This window comes from Engystomops pustulosus, chromosome 1, assembly GCF_040894005.1.
Source record: "Engystomops pustulosus chromosome 1, aEngPut4.maternal, whole genome shotgun sequence".
Taxonomy (NCBI): Eukaryota; Metazoa; Chordata; class Amphibia; order Anura; family Leptodactylidae; genus Engystomops; species Engystomops pustulosus.
Genome location: NC_092411.1, coordinates 95,262,832 through 95,283,096, shown reverse-complemented (window position 1 = coordinate 95,283,096; position 20,265 = coordinate 95,262,832). Strand labels below are relative to the sequence as shown.

General features: G+C 41.5%; 1 protein-coding gene across 2 annotated transcripts; it reads right to left on the bottom strand.

Moving 5' to 3' along the window:
- Positions 1-5,379: 5,379 nt before the first annotated feature.
- NEFH (neurofilament heavy chain) lies at positions 5,380-19,661 on the bottom strand. Of its 2 annotated transcripts, none has more exons than XM_072148499.1 (5): positions 19,532-19,661; positions 18,595-19,389; positions 17,456-17,655; positions 13,232-13,356; positions 5,380-12,229 (listed from the first exon to the last, which is right to left on the bottom strand). In XM_072148499.1, the coding sequence occupies exons 2-5, from the start codon at positions 19,364-19,366 to the stop codon at positions 9,514-9,516; spliced, it is 3,813 nt and encodes a 1,270-aa protein (XP_072004600.1). In that variant the 5' UTR covers positions 19,367-19,389; positions 19,532-19,661; the 3' UTR covers positions 5,380-9,513. The 2 variants fall into 2 exon arrangements, with proteins under 2 accessions (XP_072004600.1, XP_072004608.1); XM_072148507.1 differs by having other exon boundaries at positions 19,473-19,603.
- Between the last annotated feature and the right edge of the window lie 604 nt (positions 19,662-20,265).

The following is a 20,265-nucleotide window of genomic DNA, read 5'->3' as shown; positions in this document are numbered from 1 at the left end:
GGAGGGCCGGGGGACAACAGGAGCTGGCGTTGGGTCTGATGCCACAATGGGGAGCGGAATCCCCAACGGGCAAAGAACCGGAGGTCAGCGCGAGCAAGCATGCCAGGTCCACCCAGGAGGCACACGTGGCCAAGATGGCGGCCGCCCGGGAGACCGCGGAGAAGGGGCACATGTGGCGCAGGAGCGCACACTCCAGCCGAAAGCCCTGTGGAGGAGTACAGCGGAGGCACAGGCAGCCGCAAGGGGACCGCGCACAGACACCTCCGATGCCCCGGACTGCTCGCAGGGACGGGAGTTGGGAGCCAGTCATGGGGAGGTCCTGCAGGCCTCCTCAAAGGTACCATCCCCACAGCTCGATACCCCTGCCATGGGTGTGGAGGAGCAAGAGGGGGATGCTCTGACCCCCGCAGCACAAGTCACCCAGCCAAGTCCTCCTTATAATTCCCCGAGACCAGGCCCATCATGGGCTGAGGAGGTAGATGTCCAACAGGAAGGGCAATGGGGTACAGGGACCAGGCCTAAGGTCCCAGTGCTGGGATCCCTGAGATGTGGGCAAGGGCAGAGACTCCTGTCGGCGCCCCAATCCCCAGCCCTGTGGTCAGAACATGGGGACGAATGGCCAATCCCCCCTCCCTGGGAGACCTCCCAGAAGAAGAGAAAGACGTGGATCCGGTGGCATAGGTGCCAATATGGACCGCGAAAGGGAACCTCGCTTTCCCCCGCCAGAATAATGTGAAACTGTGTTGAGTACAATAGCTCTGTTGCACATGTTATTGGCATTGTTAGAGGCCTAAGATGTGGTTAAAGATTGTTCAATTGAGGAGATTCATACTGCCAGCCTTAGCTCTGGGCCTCTAACTGCGCCTATCTTCTCAAGTTATAGCTTTCAGTTTTCGGTTTTCATTATTCTTCCTTTCCTCCTGTTCCCTCCTTCCCCTCTTCATCCTTTTCCCTCTCTCCTCCCTCTCCCTGACTTCCCATTTCGCTGGATACCTTCAGATTTGCCATTTTACCATAGCGCATAATATACGGTAGTGGTGGGGTGGGTAATGGCGTAGTTTGTAGTTTGTCCTATTGTCCTTGTCTTTTGCTGTGTTTTTCTTTGTCTACCTTTGTCTGCACAGATCCAAGGCAAGCCCCTCTGGTTGGTGGGTCTTTAGCACCAGGGTGGATACTCTAAAGATAGGGTCACTTAATACGAGAGGGCTGAATGTCCCGCAGAAACAATCTTAGATTTTATATGATATGCACAAGCAGAGGGTTAATATCCTTTTTTTGCAGGAGACACACTTCAGGTCCACCAGTGTGCCCAGCATACGTAACTGATAGTATCAGCATTGGTTCCACAGCACCAACCCGGAGGCAAAATCAAAAGGGGTTTCCATTGCCTTTCATAAATTGCTGCCACGCGAGGTGTTGGCCACGAGAGAAGACACCGAAGGTCGGTATGTTTTTGTGAAGGTAAAAATAAGGGGTCAAATCCTCACTCTGGCTACCTGGTACCTGCCTAACAGTAACCCTATCCCTTGCTGTAGAGTAATACTGGGATTGTTATCGGACTTTGCTGAAGGTCATTTAATTGTGGGGGGGGGGGGGCGGCTCTAACTTCACCTTAGATCCCTCCCTAGACACATCCGCGGGACGCAGTAGTACTCCCCTTTACCATATACGCTTATTGCATAAGGATCTACAAGCCCTACAATTGCTAGACGTATGGCAAATCCTTCACCCTCGAGACCGTGACTATTCTTATTTCTCCCCTGGGCATGGTACCTCTAGCCGGATTGACTTCTTCCTGTTAAGTCATAACGCTCTGATATGGGAGCCCACAGCTTCCATCGGACACATACTATATCTCGGACATCTCGTAAACCGTGGACTTGGCGTTTGAATGATAATCTTCTCAGAGACGCCTTGTGTGCCACTGAGGTTAGGGAACGCATTATCTCCTACACACAGTCTATAGAGTCTGACGATCATTCACAGTCTATAGAGTCTGCCTAGTCAATGGGAACTGCTCAAAGGCGACCTGAGAGGAATTTTTGTTAAACACGGTACCTGCCTGAAAAAGGAAAATTCGGCCCGGATAGGTGAACTGACGTCACAAATTCAGAGGTTAGAGCAGCGCCACAAATCCTCCTTAAATGCGGTGGACCTGGCTGAGCTGTCGACAGCTAGGGACACTCTCAGATCACTGCTGGATCAGAAATATCTCCACCATAGGGCGCGCTTTCACAGCTACCTATATGACCATGCTGATAAATGTGGTCGCCCCCTGTCCCGTCTTCTCCATGGGGGGAAAAATGTATACCGTCCTGATGAGATTTTACTCCTTTTACTCCTCATTGTACGCGATAGACAGGCATACCCAATCTCGAAACTCTTCTTCATTCACGACCCAAATAGAATCTTATATTAAGGACACTCGCTTGCCTACATTATACGAGGGGGTGTTGGATAATCTAGAACGGGACATTGACGGGGAAGAGGTGCTTGCAGTTATAAAAAACACACCAACAGGGAAAAGTCCGGGCCCGGATGACTTTACGCCAGCATTTATAAGCCCCGCTACTGGCCAAAGTATTCAATGCTGTCTCCATGGAATCCGGATTCCCTGAGGCCTCTCTGGAGGCTCACATCAGTGTTTTGTTGAAACCAGGGAGGGATTTGTCTCTCCCAGCCAGCTATAGACCCATTTCCTTGATAAATGTTGATGTTAAATTGTACTCCAAAATACTGTCAGAGAGGCTGGCCCCTCATTTGCCGTCAGGGATCCATACTGATCAGGTCGGCTTCGTTCAGGGGCAAGAGGCCCGTGATAATCTGAACAAAACGATCCTTCTCATGTCACATGCCCGGGCACAATCAATTCCCTCTAGTTTGTTATCCATTGACGCAGAGAAGGCGTTCGACCGGGTGCAGTGGGACTTTATGGAAGCAGCATTGGGGCAAATCATACTAGGCCCGAAGTTTCTGAACAAAATCTTGGTGCTGTACTCTGGCCCCACAGCCAGGGTCAGGGTTAATGGTCATTTATCTACTCCCTTCCCCATAAAGAATGGTACGAGACAGGGCTGCCCATTATCCCCACTGTTATATGTAATTGTGATGGAACATCTGGCCACGGCCATTCGTAAGAATCCCAACATACATGGTATTCAGGTTGGCACTCGACACTGTAAGGCAGCTTTGTCTGCTGATGACTTTCTACTTTATGTGTCCCAGCCAAGGATATCTTTTCCCTCAATTATTCAGGAATTTAATAGATACAGCACAGTTAGCAATTTCAAGATTAATTATTCTAAGTCTGAAATTTTAAATATTTCACTACCCCAGGCTGAGGTACAACACATTAAAGATAATTTCCCCTTCCAGTGGCAAACAAGTTCTATACGATACTTGGGGGTATCGATCCCCTATGATCTCTCCAAACTGTACGCACTGAATTACCGAATGCACCGTAAAGGACTTACAGCAGTATGACAAGAGAAAACTATCCTGGTTTGGTAGGATTAATGTCTTAAAGATGGATGTACTTCCCCGGTTCTTATACATTTTCCAGGGTGTACCAATAAGCCCCCCGGCAAGCTTTTTCCGCACTCTACGCAGCTCTATGCTGCGATTTATTTGGGGAACAACCCACCCTAGAATAGCATGGAAAATTCTGATTAGGTCAAAAGCTATGGGGGGAGCAGGTCTCCCGGATTTAAAAATGTACCATCAGGCCGCAATCCTCCTACGAATTCTAGACTGGAAACATCACTCCATTGACAAGCAGTGGGTGGGATTGGAACAGACCTTGTCTCCGGTCCTTCTTAAGCTTCTGCCGTGGATTCCTGCGGGAGTAGATGTTCATTTCCCCCCTCAGGCGACTCTCTTAAGAGAAGCACTGAAATTGTGGAGATCAATGATCTCCAAGGGTGTCCTGTCCCGCCAGTTCAGCCCACTCACGCCGCTATTCCGGAACCCAGCTTTCCCCCCAGGAACTGCGAGTTTGTCTTTTCTGGGGTGGAAACTCCAAGAGGACCCATGCATGTACGACATCCTCAAAGGTCACACCCTACCATCGCTTGGGGACTTTCAACCTCGGCAAGACAACGTTACTGTCTCCTGGTTTGAACATTCCCAGTTGCAATCTTTCATACTTAGCGCAGGTCCCAATGTGGCATACACAGACTCCTAAACATCGTTCGAGGGGATGCTCTAATCTAGTACGGCACCGACACATGCCATTTCACAGATCTACTCTCTCCTTTCTCAGGGCTCAGATATCTCAGAGCTTACATTTGTCAGGATCTAGAATAGGGAACTGGAGACCCCGCTAGATCAAGACGACTGGCAGAGATCTTTTCTGTATACTCATAAGGTGTCCTCAGCTTGTGCAGCCCAGGAAAAGGTTTACAAAGTTGTATCTAGGTGGTACCGGCAGTGATTCATAAGACCTTCCCCTCTATACCAGATGTTTGTTGGCGCTGTGGAACAAATGGTACCATACGTGGTGGTCTTGTGAGAAACTTAAGCCATTCTGGGATCAGCCTGGTGGCTGCCCGAGCAGTGATACCACGACACTGGCGCACGGTAATCTGTCCCATCTGCGGAATGGGCCAAGAAAATGTCCCATCTTTTTCATATGGAAGAACTAGCCGCTGTGGCACTGGACACTAATGAGCAGTTTCTACAGATGTGGAAGCCTTGGGTACGATTCAGGGAATCCAGGGAGTACGAGACACTCTTTGGAGATTAGACTCATCAACCAGCCTCCCCAGTTCCTTATCTGTTTGTCTTTTATTCTTTCCTGACTTCCATCCTACTGCAGGAGCCTTCCTGTGCATCAGGATCTTTTACCTTTCCTATATGTGTCCGTCCTTCCCTGTTGTGCAGTCATGTGTGGTGTGTAATAAATCTGTTACTCGTTCTAATTGTTAACATGTTACTACTTTGGCCAGATAGGAGAACCTCGGGCTCAGGAACAGGTACTAGGTGTGCTGTTTGGTCTCACATGGCTACCTAACGGTAATTATGTGAGCCCCTATCCCTTGCACTGGGAAAAGTACTGGGTTCCTCTCATGTCACGTCATACCAGGATGGCACCTTTGGGAAACACGATTTTTGGCGCATTAGATTGTTTTTGTACAACTTAGCTCCCTAGCAGCCCCGTGGTCCTTACCGACTGCCTTAAAATTGTCTTAAAGTTGGGGTTCCTTGAGTGGGTTATGTGAAATCCTATGGGAACATGTTTCACTCCATGTACGACATATTATGATGTGCTACATTATGTCTTCCTGTGGCTATATACGGTTTTATTGTTCATTGTTTACGGTTTATTTCTTTTTTCAATAAAAATGATTCAACATAAAACTACTTTCCAAAAAACCAACATCACTTTATAATTAGACTAATTTTTATTAATATATATCTGTATATTGCACAAATTTGTAAGCAAGACAATCAGGAATACAACAGTGCATTGTTACTCGCTTTTAAGCCATAAAGGGCCATAGCTTATACCTTACACCATGTACCATTTAATCTGCTACTCCACGTCTTGCTTTTCCTTCTACATTGAAACAATCTGTACAGAAATAGAGCCTCTCTCACAACCTGAAATTCAGTTGTGGTGGAAATAAACCATATATTACTTTTCAACATGTTGCACTCTGAGATCCAGAAAGCTAAGGCTATATTCAGACTACGTCCGGTGTGCTGCAGGGGAGGAGGGCCGACCTCTTCCCTCTTCATAGAGATGCAAGGCTGTGCACAAGGGGAAAGATAGGACATGTTCTATATCTTTCCCGTGTGCAGAGCGGTACAGTGCCATTGCCGTCTATGGGGGCATATGCATGGCCACAAGCTTGTGGTCCTATATACGTCAATGTGAATGAAGCCTAAGTTATAGGGAGTTGTTTGATTACTTTTTACAGATTGGAGCAACTTTAGCTGTCATTGTGCCTCTTTATGTAAGGCCTCTTGCACACGACTGCATGTTTTTTTTCTGTTCTGTATATACAGCTGGATTTTGGCCATAAATACAGCATGTTTTTCACCCATATGAGCACGTATGGCATTGTATCCGTATACAATACAGTGGGCTGGCAAATGATGACTGACTATTGGCTGACTGACAGAATGCACCTCCCACTGGTTCTGGTCTCCCTGCATTCTGAATGTATATACAGCAGCATGCGATCCACAACCGAATTCAGCATGTATGCAACACCTATTTTAAAAGTAAAAAATAGGACTCTACAGTGGAAAATTGTACGGTGTGGTTGGTGCACAATGCAGCCATTGAAATGGATGGCCATATTGTCCATTGTAATGAATGGGGCCATATGCTACACGTATATACGGCCGTATACTCGTCCATTTTCATACATTCGTGTGCATAAGGCAAGTCTATGAAAAAAGAGCAGAGAAGACGGAGTACAGTGCTAGAGGTAATATATTCAGAAACAAGCAGATAGGATAGGATACTCCCAGTGTATAGCTGCTCAACTTATATACACTTGAGTCTATGCACCTCAACCAACAGGGAGGTGCCATCAACCACCTCACACAGCATACAAGATGTACAAGAAGAAATTCAATCATGAGAAAAACGTCTGGTACTCTATAGGGCTGACATCCCCAAGTGCACACGACGAATAAGCTTAAGAGCTTCTTTTATTGATGTAATAAATTCTTAAAATAGTCCTTAAATACCAGTCGGACAGACTGCTTATACGGATGTATCTGAGAAAGGGCAGTCTGCCTAAAACGCATTATATAAGTACTATTTTATATTTTTGCCATTATAAATCACATATACTACCACTAACAGTGGTGTGACTTAGCCTTAGAGATAGTATATTGTTGTGGGAATAAAACTTTGTCACAAGCAAGAACATCTAAAGTGGCTCCCATGTACAAGGACTGCAACTCCATCGTGTCTTATCATTCTGGACCATAGTGAATGCAACATAGGAATGCTGAGGTTAAGCATAATTCAGCTTTTAACTTTACTTTTTTTATTTCTAATTTCATTAACAAACTATAGTGTAGGTGATAATGGTAAAACTTGTATTATATGTTTGTCTTTTCTTTCATTTATCCCTGTCCAAATAAACTTCCCCTCCCATTAACAGAGAGAAGATAGATAAAATGTGTTATTTTCTAATGACATAACTATGTAGTCTTCCATAATATTTTATGTGATTGGTTTCTCTTTATAAAACTGAATTATCAAGGTCTACAAGGGGTTAATTCCTTCCCTAAGCTTAAGCCTACTATCCTTAGTACACACAGTACTGCTGACAAGTTATTTTATATAAAATTATCAATATAGGGGAAGAGGGTGGTGCAAGCCCATAAAAATATCTCTTTAATGGGGTTACCAGCTGAAAATGGCTCAGGGCCACATTTTCTTATATAGTCTCGTCATACATTTGACATCTCACATGAGTTATTTAGCCCCCTCTGACATGGGAGATAATCCCCGTTATGTACATGCACTGCGCCTGAGATGCCATTACATATTATAACCTCAAATGAGATGGGAACCTAAGACCCTTGGTATATTAGAGGCAGCACCATAGTGTGGTGTTATAGTCTTTCCTGTTATCAGAGTAAGGTTTTTTTTTATCTGAAAGTCTCAATAGCAATCTTTTTTAGAACATGCACAAAATACTAGTATATGGAGAAATGCTGAGACATGGTTACTTTTGGCACTAGTGCTAAAGAGACTTTTAAGCAAATCAAATTCTTTAATAGTAGTTATTGCAATATGTTGCTGCCTCAGATTCCAAGACATGTCAAGAGTAGAAATGACAGGTTCAGCCGCACGACCCAGATGTCTTGGCCGATTGGTGATTAAACAGCCAATATGGCAAATTGATGCCCCGAGTAGCAACGTGGCGGCTGTTAGGCCACCAATCCAGGTATACGTCCAGGTCACACAGCTGAACCCAACCTAAAACTACAGGTCCACCCATCTCTGGTCAGAAGCAGTGGGAATGATGAGGGTCTTCCCTGTCACAAGGGAGAAGTGTTTCTAGCTGTCAGAGAGAAGCTTCCTCTAAACAAAGAAGAGACTAAAAAACGTATGTAAGATGTCAAAACTTTCAATTACATTATGTAATTTTAATTTGGCAGTAAGCTATCAGTTACAAATTTCTTTTGTAGATAGATGGTTAGCACCTCTTGGTATGAAGTGTGCACCAGACTAGGGAACCACTTTGTATGCATACAGAGCGTGCAGTTGAACCATTGCACCAATCTTGATTAATATTATAAGTGTTTTTGACAAAAGCCCAGGGGGCCGAAACATCACTGTACACTACTGTACTCACAATAAATCCTAATCACAGTTACTAAATTTCTATTTTTTGACAAACAACCCCTTTATAAAATAAATTACAGTTTACTGTTATCACCTACACTACAGATTGAAGAAACGTAAAATGGTTTACAATGGTTTATCAGGTAGGTCTAGGTCAAAACAAGTTGTAACAAAGATGGATGAATGGCATTGGACCAGGTGAAATGGCCACATTGAAAGCTTTGCTATGGTACTGTAACAATAGCTGACCAGAACAAGTGCAATTCTGTTTAAAGTGTCTTGTCTACGAATGTTAACTTATGGCTGTTTGATAACACACCCTGAAGTTACTTCCCTGAAGTGTTTTATCACTACATTCATTATTCTACAAAGAAGGCATCTTCACTAGAAGAGTTTTCTGGCTCAGGCATGTTTGGTACTTATGTGAACTGGCAGCAGGGGATGTGTCTGCTATGGCTTCTATACTTTGGGTTGCATTAACTATCAGTTAAACTAACATTGCTATCATATTCCACAGAGCTAAACTATAAAAGCAATTATTGCATGAGACCTCTGACTTTCTTGATTCAACATACTTAATCATTTCTATCGCAACCTGCCATCTTTTCAGTATCTTCACAAGAGCAATATTCCCTGGAGTCTTTATAGTATAAGTCACCAGTTGGTAACTGTTCTCATAATATAAGGACAAGTAGGGATCATTTAAGACTAGGTGGGGTTGACAAATGAGGTTAGAAGGAACACTCAATTAAAGCCACATTATCCTCAATATATCGTCATTAACTTACCCATACATCAGTGTATACATTGCCATCTACATTTCTACCTTTCTGAAGTGTATTTCTACACTTTCTAAACTCGCTATTAGTAACTACAGTGGAACAAATAATGCACTTGTCATATTGCTAGAAACCTCCTTATGTGCCCCTTGGATTATACCTTTCAAGTGTATTCTACATGTTCAGTAGTACATATAAGTGTTTCTTTAGAAAAGAGCTCAACCATTGGACTAGAGGAACCTGCAGCGCTGCTGTTGCTCCTGATCACCCTAGTAAGCGGCTGGCTTTTTGTCCATGTTCTGCTCAGCAGTACAGTGGGGCTCACCACATCAAAGCAGTGTCTTTGAAGTCTTTTGGATCTTGTTTGACCCCTTTGGTGGTTATAAGCCATCTGTGCACGTTGGTTTATAATCTTGTCTACTTTTCTTTTTTCTTAGCGTCTTGAGAGGGCTCACTTACTATCTGATCAGTACCAGAAGACTTCTCAATTTTTTCAGGCTTAGTTTTCGTATCACCTTTTTTGGCTAGTTTTGGGCTATCCCCCTTTTTTTCTTTAGAAGGTTGCTCTGTTACTGGTGTTTTTTCTTTTTTAGGCCCTTGGTCTGTTTTTACTTCACTTGTCTTTAATACCTTCTCTTCAACCTTTTCTTGTGGTTTTTCTGCCTCCTTGCTTGGCTTCTTCTCCACTAATTTGGATGTTTTTTTATCGTCCTCCTTAGTGGATTGCTTTTCTACTGTCTTCTCTGGTTTCTTTTCCTCTTCTTTACTTGGTTTCTTGGTCTCTTCTATAACTGCTGGTTTCTTTGAATCTTCCTTTACTGGCTGTTTTTCCTCTGTCTTAACTGATGTTTTTTCATCCGTTTTAGATGTCTTCTTATCCTCTTTCACGGGCTGCTTTACATCTGCTTTAGTTTTCTTCTCTTCTGTTGACTTTTGTTCATCTTCCTTCTCTGGTTGCTTTTCCACTGTTTTAGATGGTTTACTTTCCTCTACCGTAGTTGGCTTCTTTTCTTCCTTTGCTGGTTGTTTTTCTTCTTTCTTTGTTGTTTTTTTGTCCTCTGCTTTAGATAATTTCTTATTTTCTTCTTCTTTGAACTTCTGTTCTTCTACTTTAATAGATGTTTTCTTGTCTTCTTCCTTAGATAGTTTCTTTTCTACCGTCTCGTCTTCTACAGTCGTTTTTATTTTTTCTTCCATATCTTGCTGCTTTATTATTGACTTAGTTGACTTTGTTTCTTCTACCTTCTTATCATCCTCTTTAGTTGGCTTCTTCCCCTCTTCGTTTACTTTTGGCTTTTCAGCAACTTTGGATGGCTTCTTATCCTCCTCCTTCACTGGCTGCTTTTCTTCTACCTTAGTTGGTTTCTTCTCTTCAGTAGGTGTCTTTTTCTCCTGTTCCTTCACTGGCTGTTTTTCTTCTGCTTTAGATGATTTTTTCTCTTCACTTGGTTTCTTCTCTTCAGTAGGCGTTTTTTTCTCCTGTTCCTTCACTGGCTGTTTTTCTTCTGCTTTAGTTGGTTTCTTCTCTTCAGTAGGTGTCTTTTTCTCCTGTTCCTTCACTGGCTGTTTTTCTTCTGCTTTAGTTGATTTTTTCTCTTCACTTGGTTTCTTCTCTTCAGTAGGCGTTTTTTTCTCCTGTTCCTTCACTGGCTGTTTTTCTTCTACTTTAGTTGGTTTCTTCTCTTCAGTAGGTGGCTTTTTCTCCTGCTCCTTCACTGGCTGTTTTTCTTCTGCTTTAGTTGTTTTTTTCTCTTCACTTGGTTTCTTCTCTTCAGTAGGTGTCTTTTTCTCCTGCTCCTTCACTGGCTGTTTTTCTTCTGCTTTAGTTGTTTTTTTCTCTTCACTTGGTTTTTTCTCTTCAGTAGGTGTCTTTTCCTCCTTCTCTTTCACTGGTTGTTTTTCTTCTACTTTAGTTGGTTTCTTCTCTTCACTTGGTTTCTTCTCTTCTGTAGATGTTTTTTTCTCCTGTTCCTTTACTGGCTGTTTTTCTTCTACTTTAGTTGGTTTCTTCTCTTCAGTAGATGGCTTTTTGTCCTGTTCCTTCACTGGCTGTTTTTCTTCTACTTTAGTTGGTTTCTTCTCTTCAGTGGGTGGCTTTTTCTCCTGTTCATTGACTGTCTTCTTTTTCTTCTCCTCTATTGTAGGTGACTTTTCTCCATCATCCTTATCTAGATGCTTTTCTTCTACCTTGGGTGGCTTTTCACTTTTCTCTATACTTTTTATTTCTCCTTGTGCCTTAGCATGTTTCTCTTCTTTTCCCTTACCTCCCTCATCTGCTTCCATAGCATCATCTTTATTAGCTGACTTTTTAGATTCTTTCCTAGAAACATCAGTCTCTTTAGTTTTGGTGTCAACTGTCTTATCCTCAGTTTTAATTGAGTCTTCTTTTTTTGTTGACTTAGTTTTTTCTTCCTTATCCCCTCCTTGCTCTTTCTTGACTACTTGCTTATTGTCTTTCTTTCCTGAATCTTGCTTTGTTTTACCTTCTCTCTCATCATTGTCAGGTGTTTCTTCATGTCTAACATCTTTATTTTCCTCTTTCTTGCCTGTCTCCTTTTCTGAAGACTTTTTTGTTGATGTTGCATGTTCTCCTTCCTTAGCTTCCCCTTTCTCTTCCTTCTTAACTCCCTTATTCTTATCTTCTTTCTTCCCTGACTCTTCTTTTTCAGCAGTGTCAGGCTTTTCTTCATGGATGACTGGCTTATTCTCCTGTTTTTTGTCATTTTTCTTAGGAGGCTCATCTTGCTTTCCTGGTCCTGTTTTTACTTCTTTCTTAGATGGCTTTTCTTCATGTACTTCTCCATCTTCCTCCTTGTCTTCCAATTCTTCTTCTGCTACACCATTTTCTTCTGCATGTTCTTCTGACAACTCTTCAGGTGTCCCCCCATCTTCAGGAGACTTTAATGGAGATGTGATTACTTCTTCCTCAGTTACCTCTTCTGTCACATGAGTTTCTTCTGTCTGTTTCTCAACAATTACTGTTTCCTTGTCGGACTTTTCCACAATTTTTATTTTTTCTTCTTTTTTTACTTTTATGTGCTTCGGTGTACTTGGTATCCTTGGGCTTCTAGCATCAAATGGAAAATGGTCAAAACTGGATCCAATGCGACATTCTTCTCCCTCAAGCAGTTTTCTGAGAACAAAATGTAGTAAAACATTTTTTAGGTTATTCCAACAATATAACAGATGCTACAAACACTTCATTATATTTATTTATTAATTCATTATTATATTTATATTAATTATACACAGTTATTTCTTGTAACTCGGTGTTGTCTCATTCCTTTCTTATAAATCCTGCAAGTGTATGAATACATTGGCAACTTGAGATACTATTTCTATGTTCCAGTAGCAAAAACAGGAACTTTTTCTATAATATCCATAGATTTTTATAGACATGGAATATAGACATCCTTTCAGAATCTATTTCTATAAATCATCTCAACTAACATAGCACAGCTGTGGACAACTCCTGGTGGGGCCCTTACTCTTTCCCTTTTATCATCCAGTAGCATTCCTCATCAGTGGGTAGCATAAGTAATACACTTCGTTTGCAGTAATGTTTAAAAGTTTTAGGCTGATATGGACAAAATGCAAAATGCTAATAGTTTATGTTTATCAATTAACAAAATGTAAAGTTAATGAACATGAGAAAACTAATTTGTATCAATATTTAGGTTGATCACCCTTTGCATCATTCCAGTAGTGATGGTATGGCCCTACATAGCCCTAATCTAAATATCTTTAAGGTGTCTAATATTACAGTATATGAACAGACTGAGGGACTGAGGGATTTGAGTCCTGGTGCAAAAAACTGATGGCATTATACACATCTGCTTAAAACTTTTGAACAGTACTGAACATGGAGTCAGTAAAACAGTATATTTCCTGACGGATTCTTATAATGAATCATTTTTTAGCCAACATTCCTAAAATTATAGCATTTTACCAATATGTTATAAAATGATAATAGATTTACTACAAGAAAAATCATCAGCACCACCAGCCAATTTCATCAGCATTCCCTTTTAAGGAACAGAAAAACCCCAAATAGACTGTCTGGAGGTGCTAGGCATTTCGGCACCTGGCTTTAGTCATGGAATAGCTTTAAGCTTATAAATAAGACTCCTCCTACCTATATGCTGCAATTTCAATATCCAGAGCCATCTTGACATTCAGCAAGTCTTGATACTCTCGTATCTGAGCAGACATTTCCCACTTGGTATTCCTTAGCTCATTCTCCAATTGATGAAAAGTATCCTAGGTATAAATTTGATTAAATGATGACATTATTAACTATCATCCACAGTTAAAGCATAAAAAAATGATATAATTAATTTACACAGATGAACATGCTTATATAGGGATTGTGAGCAAAATGCTAACACTACACAATGGGGCACATTTACTTACCCGGTCCAGTCGCGATCCAGCGGCGGGTTCTCCGACGCTGATTCGGGTTCTGCCGGGATTCACTAAGGTCCGTGCGCCGATATTCACCAGGTGTGGCTGCTGCGCCGAGGTCCGCCGAAGTTCACCTGCTTTTTTCTGGTGTATGTGAGTGTTTGATCTTGCGACACAAATGGCTTTTTAAATTCCGCGGTTTTTCCGAATCCTTCGGGTTGTCCGGTGGCCACGCCCCCGATTTCTGTCGCGCGAAAGTCGGCGCCAATGTGCCAAAAATGCAGAGCACCACAATCCCGTGAAATACAGCGCAAAGCGGAAATATTCGGGAAAAACCCGACGGATTCGCGGCTGCGGACCCTTAGTAAATGTGCCCCAATAGCTCCGATTTATTAAAGCCCCTGCACCTTTTTTCTGTCTGACGTTTTTTTTCAGTGCAAACTGTGCGCACATGTATTTATAAATTGTCTGCGACACATTTCTGTCAGGCTTCAGTATACCGAAGCGACACAAAATTCTGCACTGAAAGGGGCGTAGGAGTGCACAGTCTGACCATGCGTTATGTTAAAGGTGCGTTATGTTAAAGGTGCACCCAAAAAAAAGTTGGTGCACTCTGTTGGAGCTGTGCAGGGCTTGTATTAATGGCTTTTACTGTGTACGTCAAATGATACCTCCCCTTTATTCATTAGGTCAGTACAATCACCTGAATACAAAATATATATAGGCTTTTATTATGTTTTAATATTTTTAGAAAAATCTTTTTACCATAATCTGATGCTAATCATTTTTTAGTGTAGGGGGCTGTTTGAAGTGTAATTTTTTTCTGGGACAAGCTGAAGTTTTTGTTGCATCTGTTTCATTTTGTGGACTGTATAACCTTTTGATCATATGGTATTTTCCATTAGAAGTTTAACTTCCAAGTATAATCTTTTTTGATATACTGGGCATTTATGTTTGTTTATTTATTTATGCTCAAGGGAAAGGGGTGTGATTTGAAATTGTAATACTGGTTTTTAGACACCCCCTAAGGTCTTGCATTGACATACGTATTGCAGTATATACTTTTTACTGCAGATCTGTATCCTATAGAGACTCACAGCTGTCATAGCAATTGATCACTACCACCTGATGACCTCACAGGGGATCCCGAATTGGCCCAAGATGGCAGCAGGCATAATGCAGAAAACACCCGCAATGTATGGTGAAGGCTCACCCCTGAGCCCTCTGCATAACTCCTTAACGACGCCATGACAGAAAAGTACATCATGGGTTGTTAAGGGGGTTAATGAGGTCTACAGCACATATCTGCATATCTGACTTTGCCAGAAGTGTTGGGGGGTCACATGACTGGTGCATTGGTCGAAAAAGTGAGAACAGTCATGTCACTGCTGAACAGCACTATTTTCCATTCTTTGACCACTGGCTGGAAAACCGCCATATGTACCATTAGACTCTGAGAAACACAGCGACATGGAGACTGCTCATGTTCAAGGGCAAGAAACGTACAGAGATATTCTTAAAACTATTGTCATCCTGAGTGCTCTGACTTCCAAACATACAATGGGGGAGATTTATCAAGCTGCCTAAGAGTAAGAATGTGCTTAGTTGCTCGTGGCAACCAATAACAGCTTCACTTTAAAATATTCTTTAGCACTGGTAAAATTAAAGCTGAGTTGTGATTGGCTGCAATGGGCAACTAAGCACATTCTTCTTCTTAGGCATCTAGATAAATCTCCCCCAATGACCCTAAACACAAATCCAAGAAAACACAAAGAACTTGAAACCTGACTTGTACCCAATTATCAAACCTGAGGTGAAGAATGGCTGAAGGTGGTTATCACTACCAAAGGTTCTTCAGCTAAATATCAGTAAAAAGTGTGTAAACATATGACAATGCAAGATTTTCATATTTCCTTTTCAATAAATTAGCAAATATAATTAACATTCTGTTATCACTTTGTCATTATGGGGTTTCAGTGCAGAATGAAGAGGGATTAAACTTTGTGTTTTATTTTTCTAGCACAACCAGCTATATTATAAAATGTGAAAAACTGAAAGGGCCTGAAGACTTTCCTATTGCATTGTATATTTGATGCAAGTCCTGATATTGAACAATAAAATTAACTGATACCTATAAATTGGTTTTATAAATTGGTAGGTTTGGTTTACTAGCCAGCAGAGGGAGTACTAGGGATCCCCACTATATGTTTTCAGTATTAGTGGTTATCACAAACACTGCAAGCGATATTAGGGGCTATCCCCTAAGACTCAGCCTAGCAATGCATTTAAGCTAGAAACTGCACAATAACAATACAGTAGCTCCTCTAACTCCTCAATGTGTTTCCCCAAAAACTTCAGGCTCATCAGGAAAGATTAATATGTTTAGGCCACATTTATTATTAGTGAGGCAAACTGCACTACGGGCAATATACCTCTCTAGCTTGCAGAGTGCAGGGTTTTGATGAATCTGGTGCACCCTGAAAGCGCCTTAAATGTTTAAACTGAGCATACCAGTTTTTTTCTTGTGCAATCAATTTAACTGGTTTGCGGCACAAATTGTGGACTTCCAACATAAATGTGGTACCCAGTGCGAATGCGCATCAGAACGCCCCTTTAGGTACAGAGTATTGTGTTGTGCCAGACACAGGGACATACAGTATTTATCTGGGCTTCCGTCCACGACAGGGGCGTAGCAGCCCGGAAATAATCGCAAATGCTAGCTTATTGCTAGCACTTACAATTATTTAGCCCAATCCGCCACACTCATGCCAGTGGGGCGTGAATGGGGGCGCGGCCAGCTGAACAGAGGGCACAGCCAGCCGGAGTGGGCCGGCGCAGGGGGTTACTGTCCACACACCTGCGCACTAGATGCAGCCAGTGAATTTTCACATGTGAACAGTGTTTATTTCTACGCTAGGCATGAGCTCCGCTGTATGATAAATATCCCCCACGGTGTCTCCGGGACACAATAATAGCGCACATGCATCATAAATTAATGTATTTATGTGTAATCTGGTGCAGATTGCTTCAAAATTGCGGCCCATTATCAATTACTTGGACTCTTTATTCAGTTTAGCATCTGTTTATAAAGTAATTGATTATTATAATAAGATTTTTTTAATCTGCAAAATGACAGTCAAGCCGATTTGCATCAGTTTGTCTTCCTTTTGGATTAAATGACATTGGTCATCCATGAAAAACCATGATTTTTACAGTCATTAAATAGTGTATCCTAGAAAATATCTGGTTTAATGGACAGCACTCAGATGCAATTCATTTTCTGTTTCCATAGATCTAACTAGGAAATGCTCTAGTTTTTTACATAAAGGATGCAAAGACATGCACATTGATCCATTAAAAGTCCATGGCCCATTAAAATTTATTGCAATTAGTTCAGTCGTGTGCATCTGAGCTTTAGTTAAAACCAAAACAAAAGCAGCTCTGCAAATACATTTTCTCAAAGGTTAACTTAACCACATGTTACATCTTGCATCTTTGAAGTTGTTTTTTAAAAGACAGTATAGAAAAAGACATCTAGTAGAAAAACCCTTAAACAATGGGGGGGGGGGGGGTTTCTCAAAAAATGTCAAGCTTTTTCACTGATCCACAATGAGAAAATCCACTTATACATAAAAATAATTAAAATCCATTAGGACACGTGTGCTTTAAAAATAGGCACAGACCTCACCAATGTTGCTCTGGTGATAAATACCGTATTCCATAAAAAATAATTGGATTTAACTGAATTCCTTAAGTCTTTCCTGATATGTTTTGATCCAGCCCTTGCTAGGACTCATTCATAATAATAATTCCTTTATTTATATAGCACACACAGATAAAGCAGCCCTACGCAGAGCTTGCCAAATCGGTCATTCTAAACATTCATTGGATGTTTATTCCTTATATATAATACCATCATATCTTTCTGAGTAACAGTGATGATGATAAGTGTTACCTGGTAAGATGCCATTTCTGCCTGATGGCGGTCTTCTAGATCCATGCATTGCCTCTCCAAGGACTGCTGGGATCCTTTCAGAACTTCTAACTGAGTGATTTGACTTTGAAGCTGATGTCGATAGTTGGTTATTTCGTCACTAGCAGAACGTATGGCTTGGGTATTTACATTTGAAGCCTCGTTTAGTTTCTCCAAATGAACTGTTAATAAAAATAAAGAGAACATAGAGAGAAAATAAAGGTCCTCCTTCCACTTCTACCAATTCGATGTAGTTTTGTATCTTTTGTACTTTCATTAGTTTCATTATAATGCATGTGAACTCCTTATCAAATAGACAGCACATTGTAATTGATAGTGCTCTATAAATGATGATAATAATAATACTGCTCAGAACCTCAAGCTGGGTAAAAAATTCTGTATAGTCCTTAAGGTGTTGGTAGTTGCATGGAGCAGTTATAAACATCTTTGCTCTATTATAATCTGCATTAGAGCATACCCACTGATCTGAGTGTTAATACTGCAGAGAAACTGAACACTCAATGACAAATAACGTCCTCTAGCCAGGGATTGCAGCATTAAAACACTGCTGATCAATTTATTGTCCATAACAAACAGGGATTGTCCAAATCAGAGAAACACAAAAAGGTCAAATGCAATGGTTCAATAAAAATACCGACTAGGAATAAGCCAATAATTAGTTTCCTTTAAGATAGAGTTATTGAAACCTAACATCACTGTGCATTACTGCAGCACAGGAAAGGCAGGAGGTATAGAAGAGGCGCAGAGACTAATATAGAAGCCAAGTATGACTCAGGAATTTCATGTGCTAAGAGGTAACCTCTTCATAGCCAGAAGGTGAAATCCCAGTCATTGCTCTTTGCTAACTGTTACCTACTGGATCACCCTGTACACCATAGGTTGTATAAGATGATTCAATAAGCAATCTATACAGTATGAGAATATTTGTTCTAGTCAGTCTGTAATATATGATCAAGTTCTATTAATACATACAAAACAATATACTGTAAGAATATCAAATCATTTGTGTCCATGTTGTGGTATCAGTAAATGCAGTCAAATGTGATGTGAATGAATGTCAGAGGTTGCAGATGTATAATATATGGTATTTGCCTACTCACCTTGGAACCATTCCTGGGTCTGCATGTTATTTCTTCCTATATGACTTTCCAGTTGAGCCCTGATTTCCTTTAGAGCCGATGCTAATTCCAATCCAGGCAATTCTCCAAATTGTTGTGCTGTCACTTGGCTGCCTTGTATCTGCCTTAGCATTTCTTCCACATCTTCTTGGTGGCTTTTGCACAGGTGGGTTACTTCATCCTGCAGAGCCTGCACCTTCCTACCAATTTGTTCACTTTGTAGGGTACAATCCTGTAGGTACTGCCTAAGTGCCCTCTCAGCAGACACAGCTTCTTCTTTCAGTCTTTCCTCATCTTGGGTCTTAAGCCTCAATAACTCAATGTCCTCACTAAGTCGGTTTATTTCTAGCTGTTCTTGACCATTTTCAGAGTTGATTTTTAGGAGCTGGTTGCGAATATCCTTTATCTCTCTTCCATACAATTGGCCAATAGCAGAGATGCCAGCCTGCTGCTTCCTTAAGGCTGCTGCTTCTTGTTGTAAACTATGGTTCTGTTCTTCCAATCTCCGCACCTTGTCTATGTAACCAGCAAACCTTTCATTTAGCCCTTGCAAGGCCTCCTTTTCATCCCTTGGCCCATTCAAAGGTTCCGGACTTTCACTGTAGGATGGGGCACTTCTACGACTCCGAGTCTGGGATTGAAAACTACTGCTGCCACTATGGGTGAGAGAAACAGAGCTAGATCTAAGGTAGCACTCTGTGGGTCTTCTGTAGGTAAGAGGACCTAGTGAGCGATCCATGCTGAAGCCGAGCATAGTGAGGTTACAGAATCAGGTATCTGGAAGTTAAAGAGGAGGAGAAAAACAAAGTGTCAGAAATGTCACATAAAGAGTTAAAAATAAACAACTAAAAGGGCTATACCAAGCAATAGAATTTCAATGAATCATGCACACAAGAAAAAGCAAGACGCTGTCCACGACCTAGAGTTGTGAAGCGCACACTGGGAGGGAGATGCAGGGCACTGCGGCAGATAGAGGACAGCATCAGCTTTTATACTGCAGCAAAGTTCTCAACTCAGCAAAGCAGAGACACCACCCCTGCATCACACTCATCATCTTACACGCTGACTCTGAGCGAGCACAGCAATCCAGACTGTCACTACGATGCAACAGCACTGTGCAGCTGGAGATGTCTTCTTCTAGCCCCATCATGATATCTATAAGGGTGCAATGCATAACAACACAATAGTAACATGAAAACAGCAAATGGGACACGACTTGCAGAGTTTAGATACAAATGTCATTAATTGGGAGTTTCAATAAATAACATTGTGGATAATTACTCTTGTAGAAACAAGTCCAGTAAAAAAAAAAGAGAACCTACATGTAAATAGTAGAATCACAAACTATAGGAGGGGCGAGTGGGTAACTTTTATTTTCATAGACCACAGAACTTCCATAATTATAAAAATAGGTCAAAAACTGCAGATAAAAGACACACTTACAACCTTAAATTTTTGATGTGATTATTACTGTAGTCTTATTTCTGCAGTTTTCAACAAAACAAATTACAGCTAACTCAACTTTTGGGCGGGTTTTATATAGGACTTATATAGCACATAAAAAACAAGCAGCAAAGTCCATGGCCCAGATATACAGGCGGTCCCCTATTTAAGGACACCCGACTGACAGATAACCCATAGTTACAGACAGAC

Bases quoted from the DNA above. Each gene is read 5' to 3' on its own strand.
- NEFH (XM_072148499.1), bottom strand. From the start codon at position 19,366: ATGCTCGGCTTCAGCATGGATCGCTCACTAGGTCCTCTTACCTACAGA. The intron at 17,656-18,594 runs GTGAGTAGGCAA...TTTTATTAACAG, and splicing joins GACCCAGGAATGGTTCCAAG to TTCATTTGGAGAAACTAAAC. The intron at 13,357-17,455 runs GTAACACTTATC...ATTTATACCTAG, and splicing joins CAGAAATGGCATCTTACCAG to GATACTTTTCATCAATTGGA.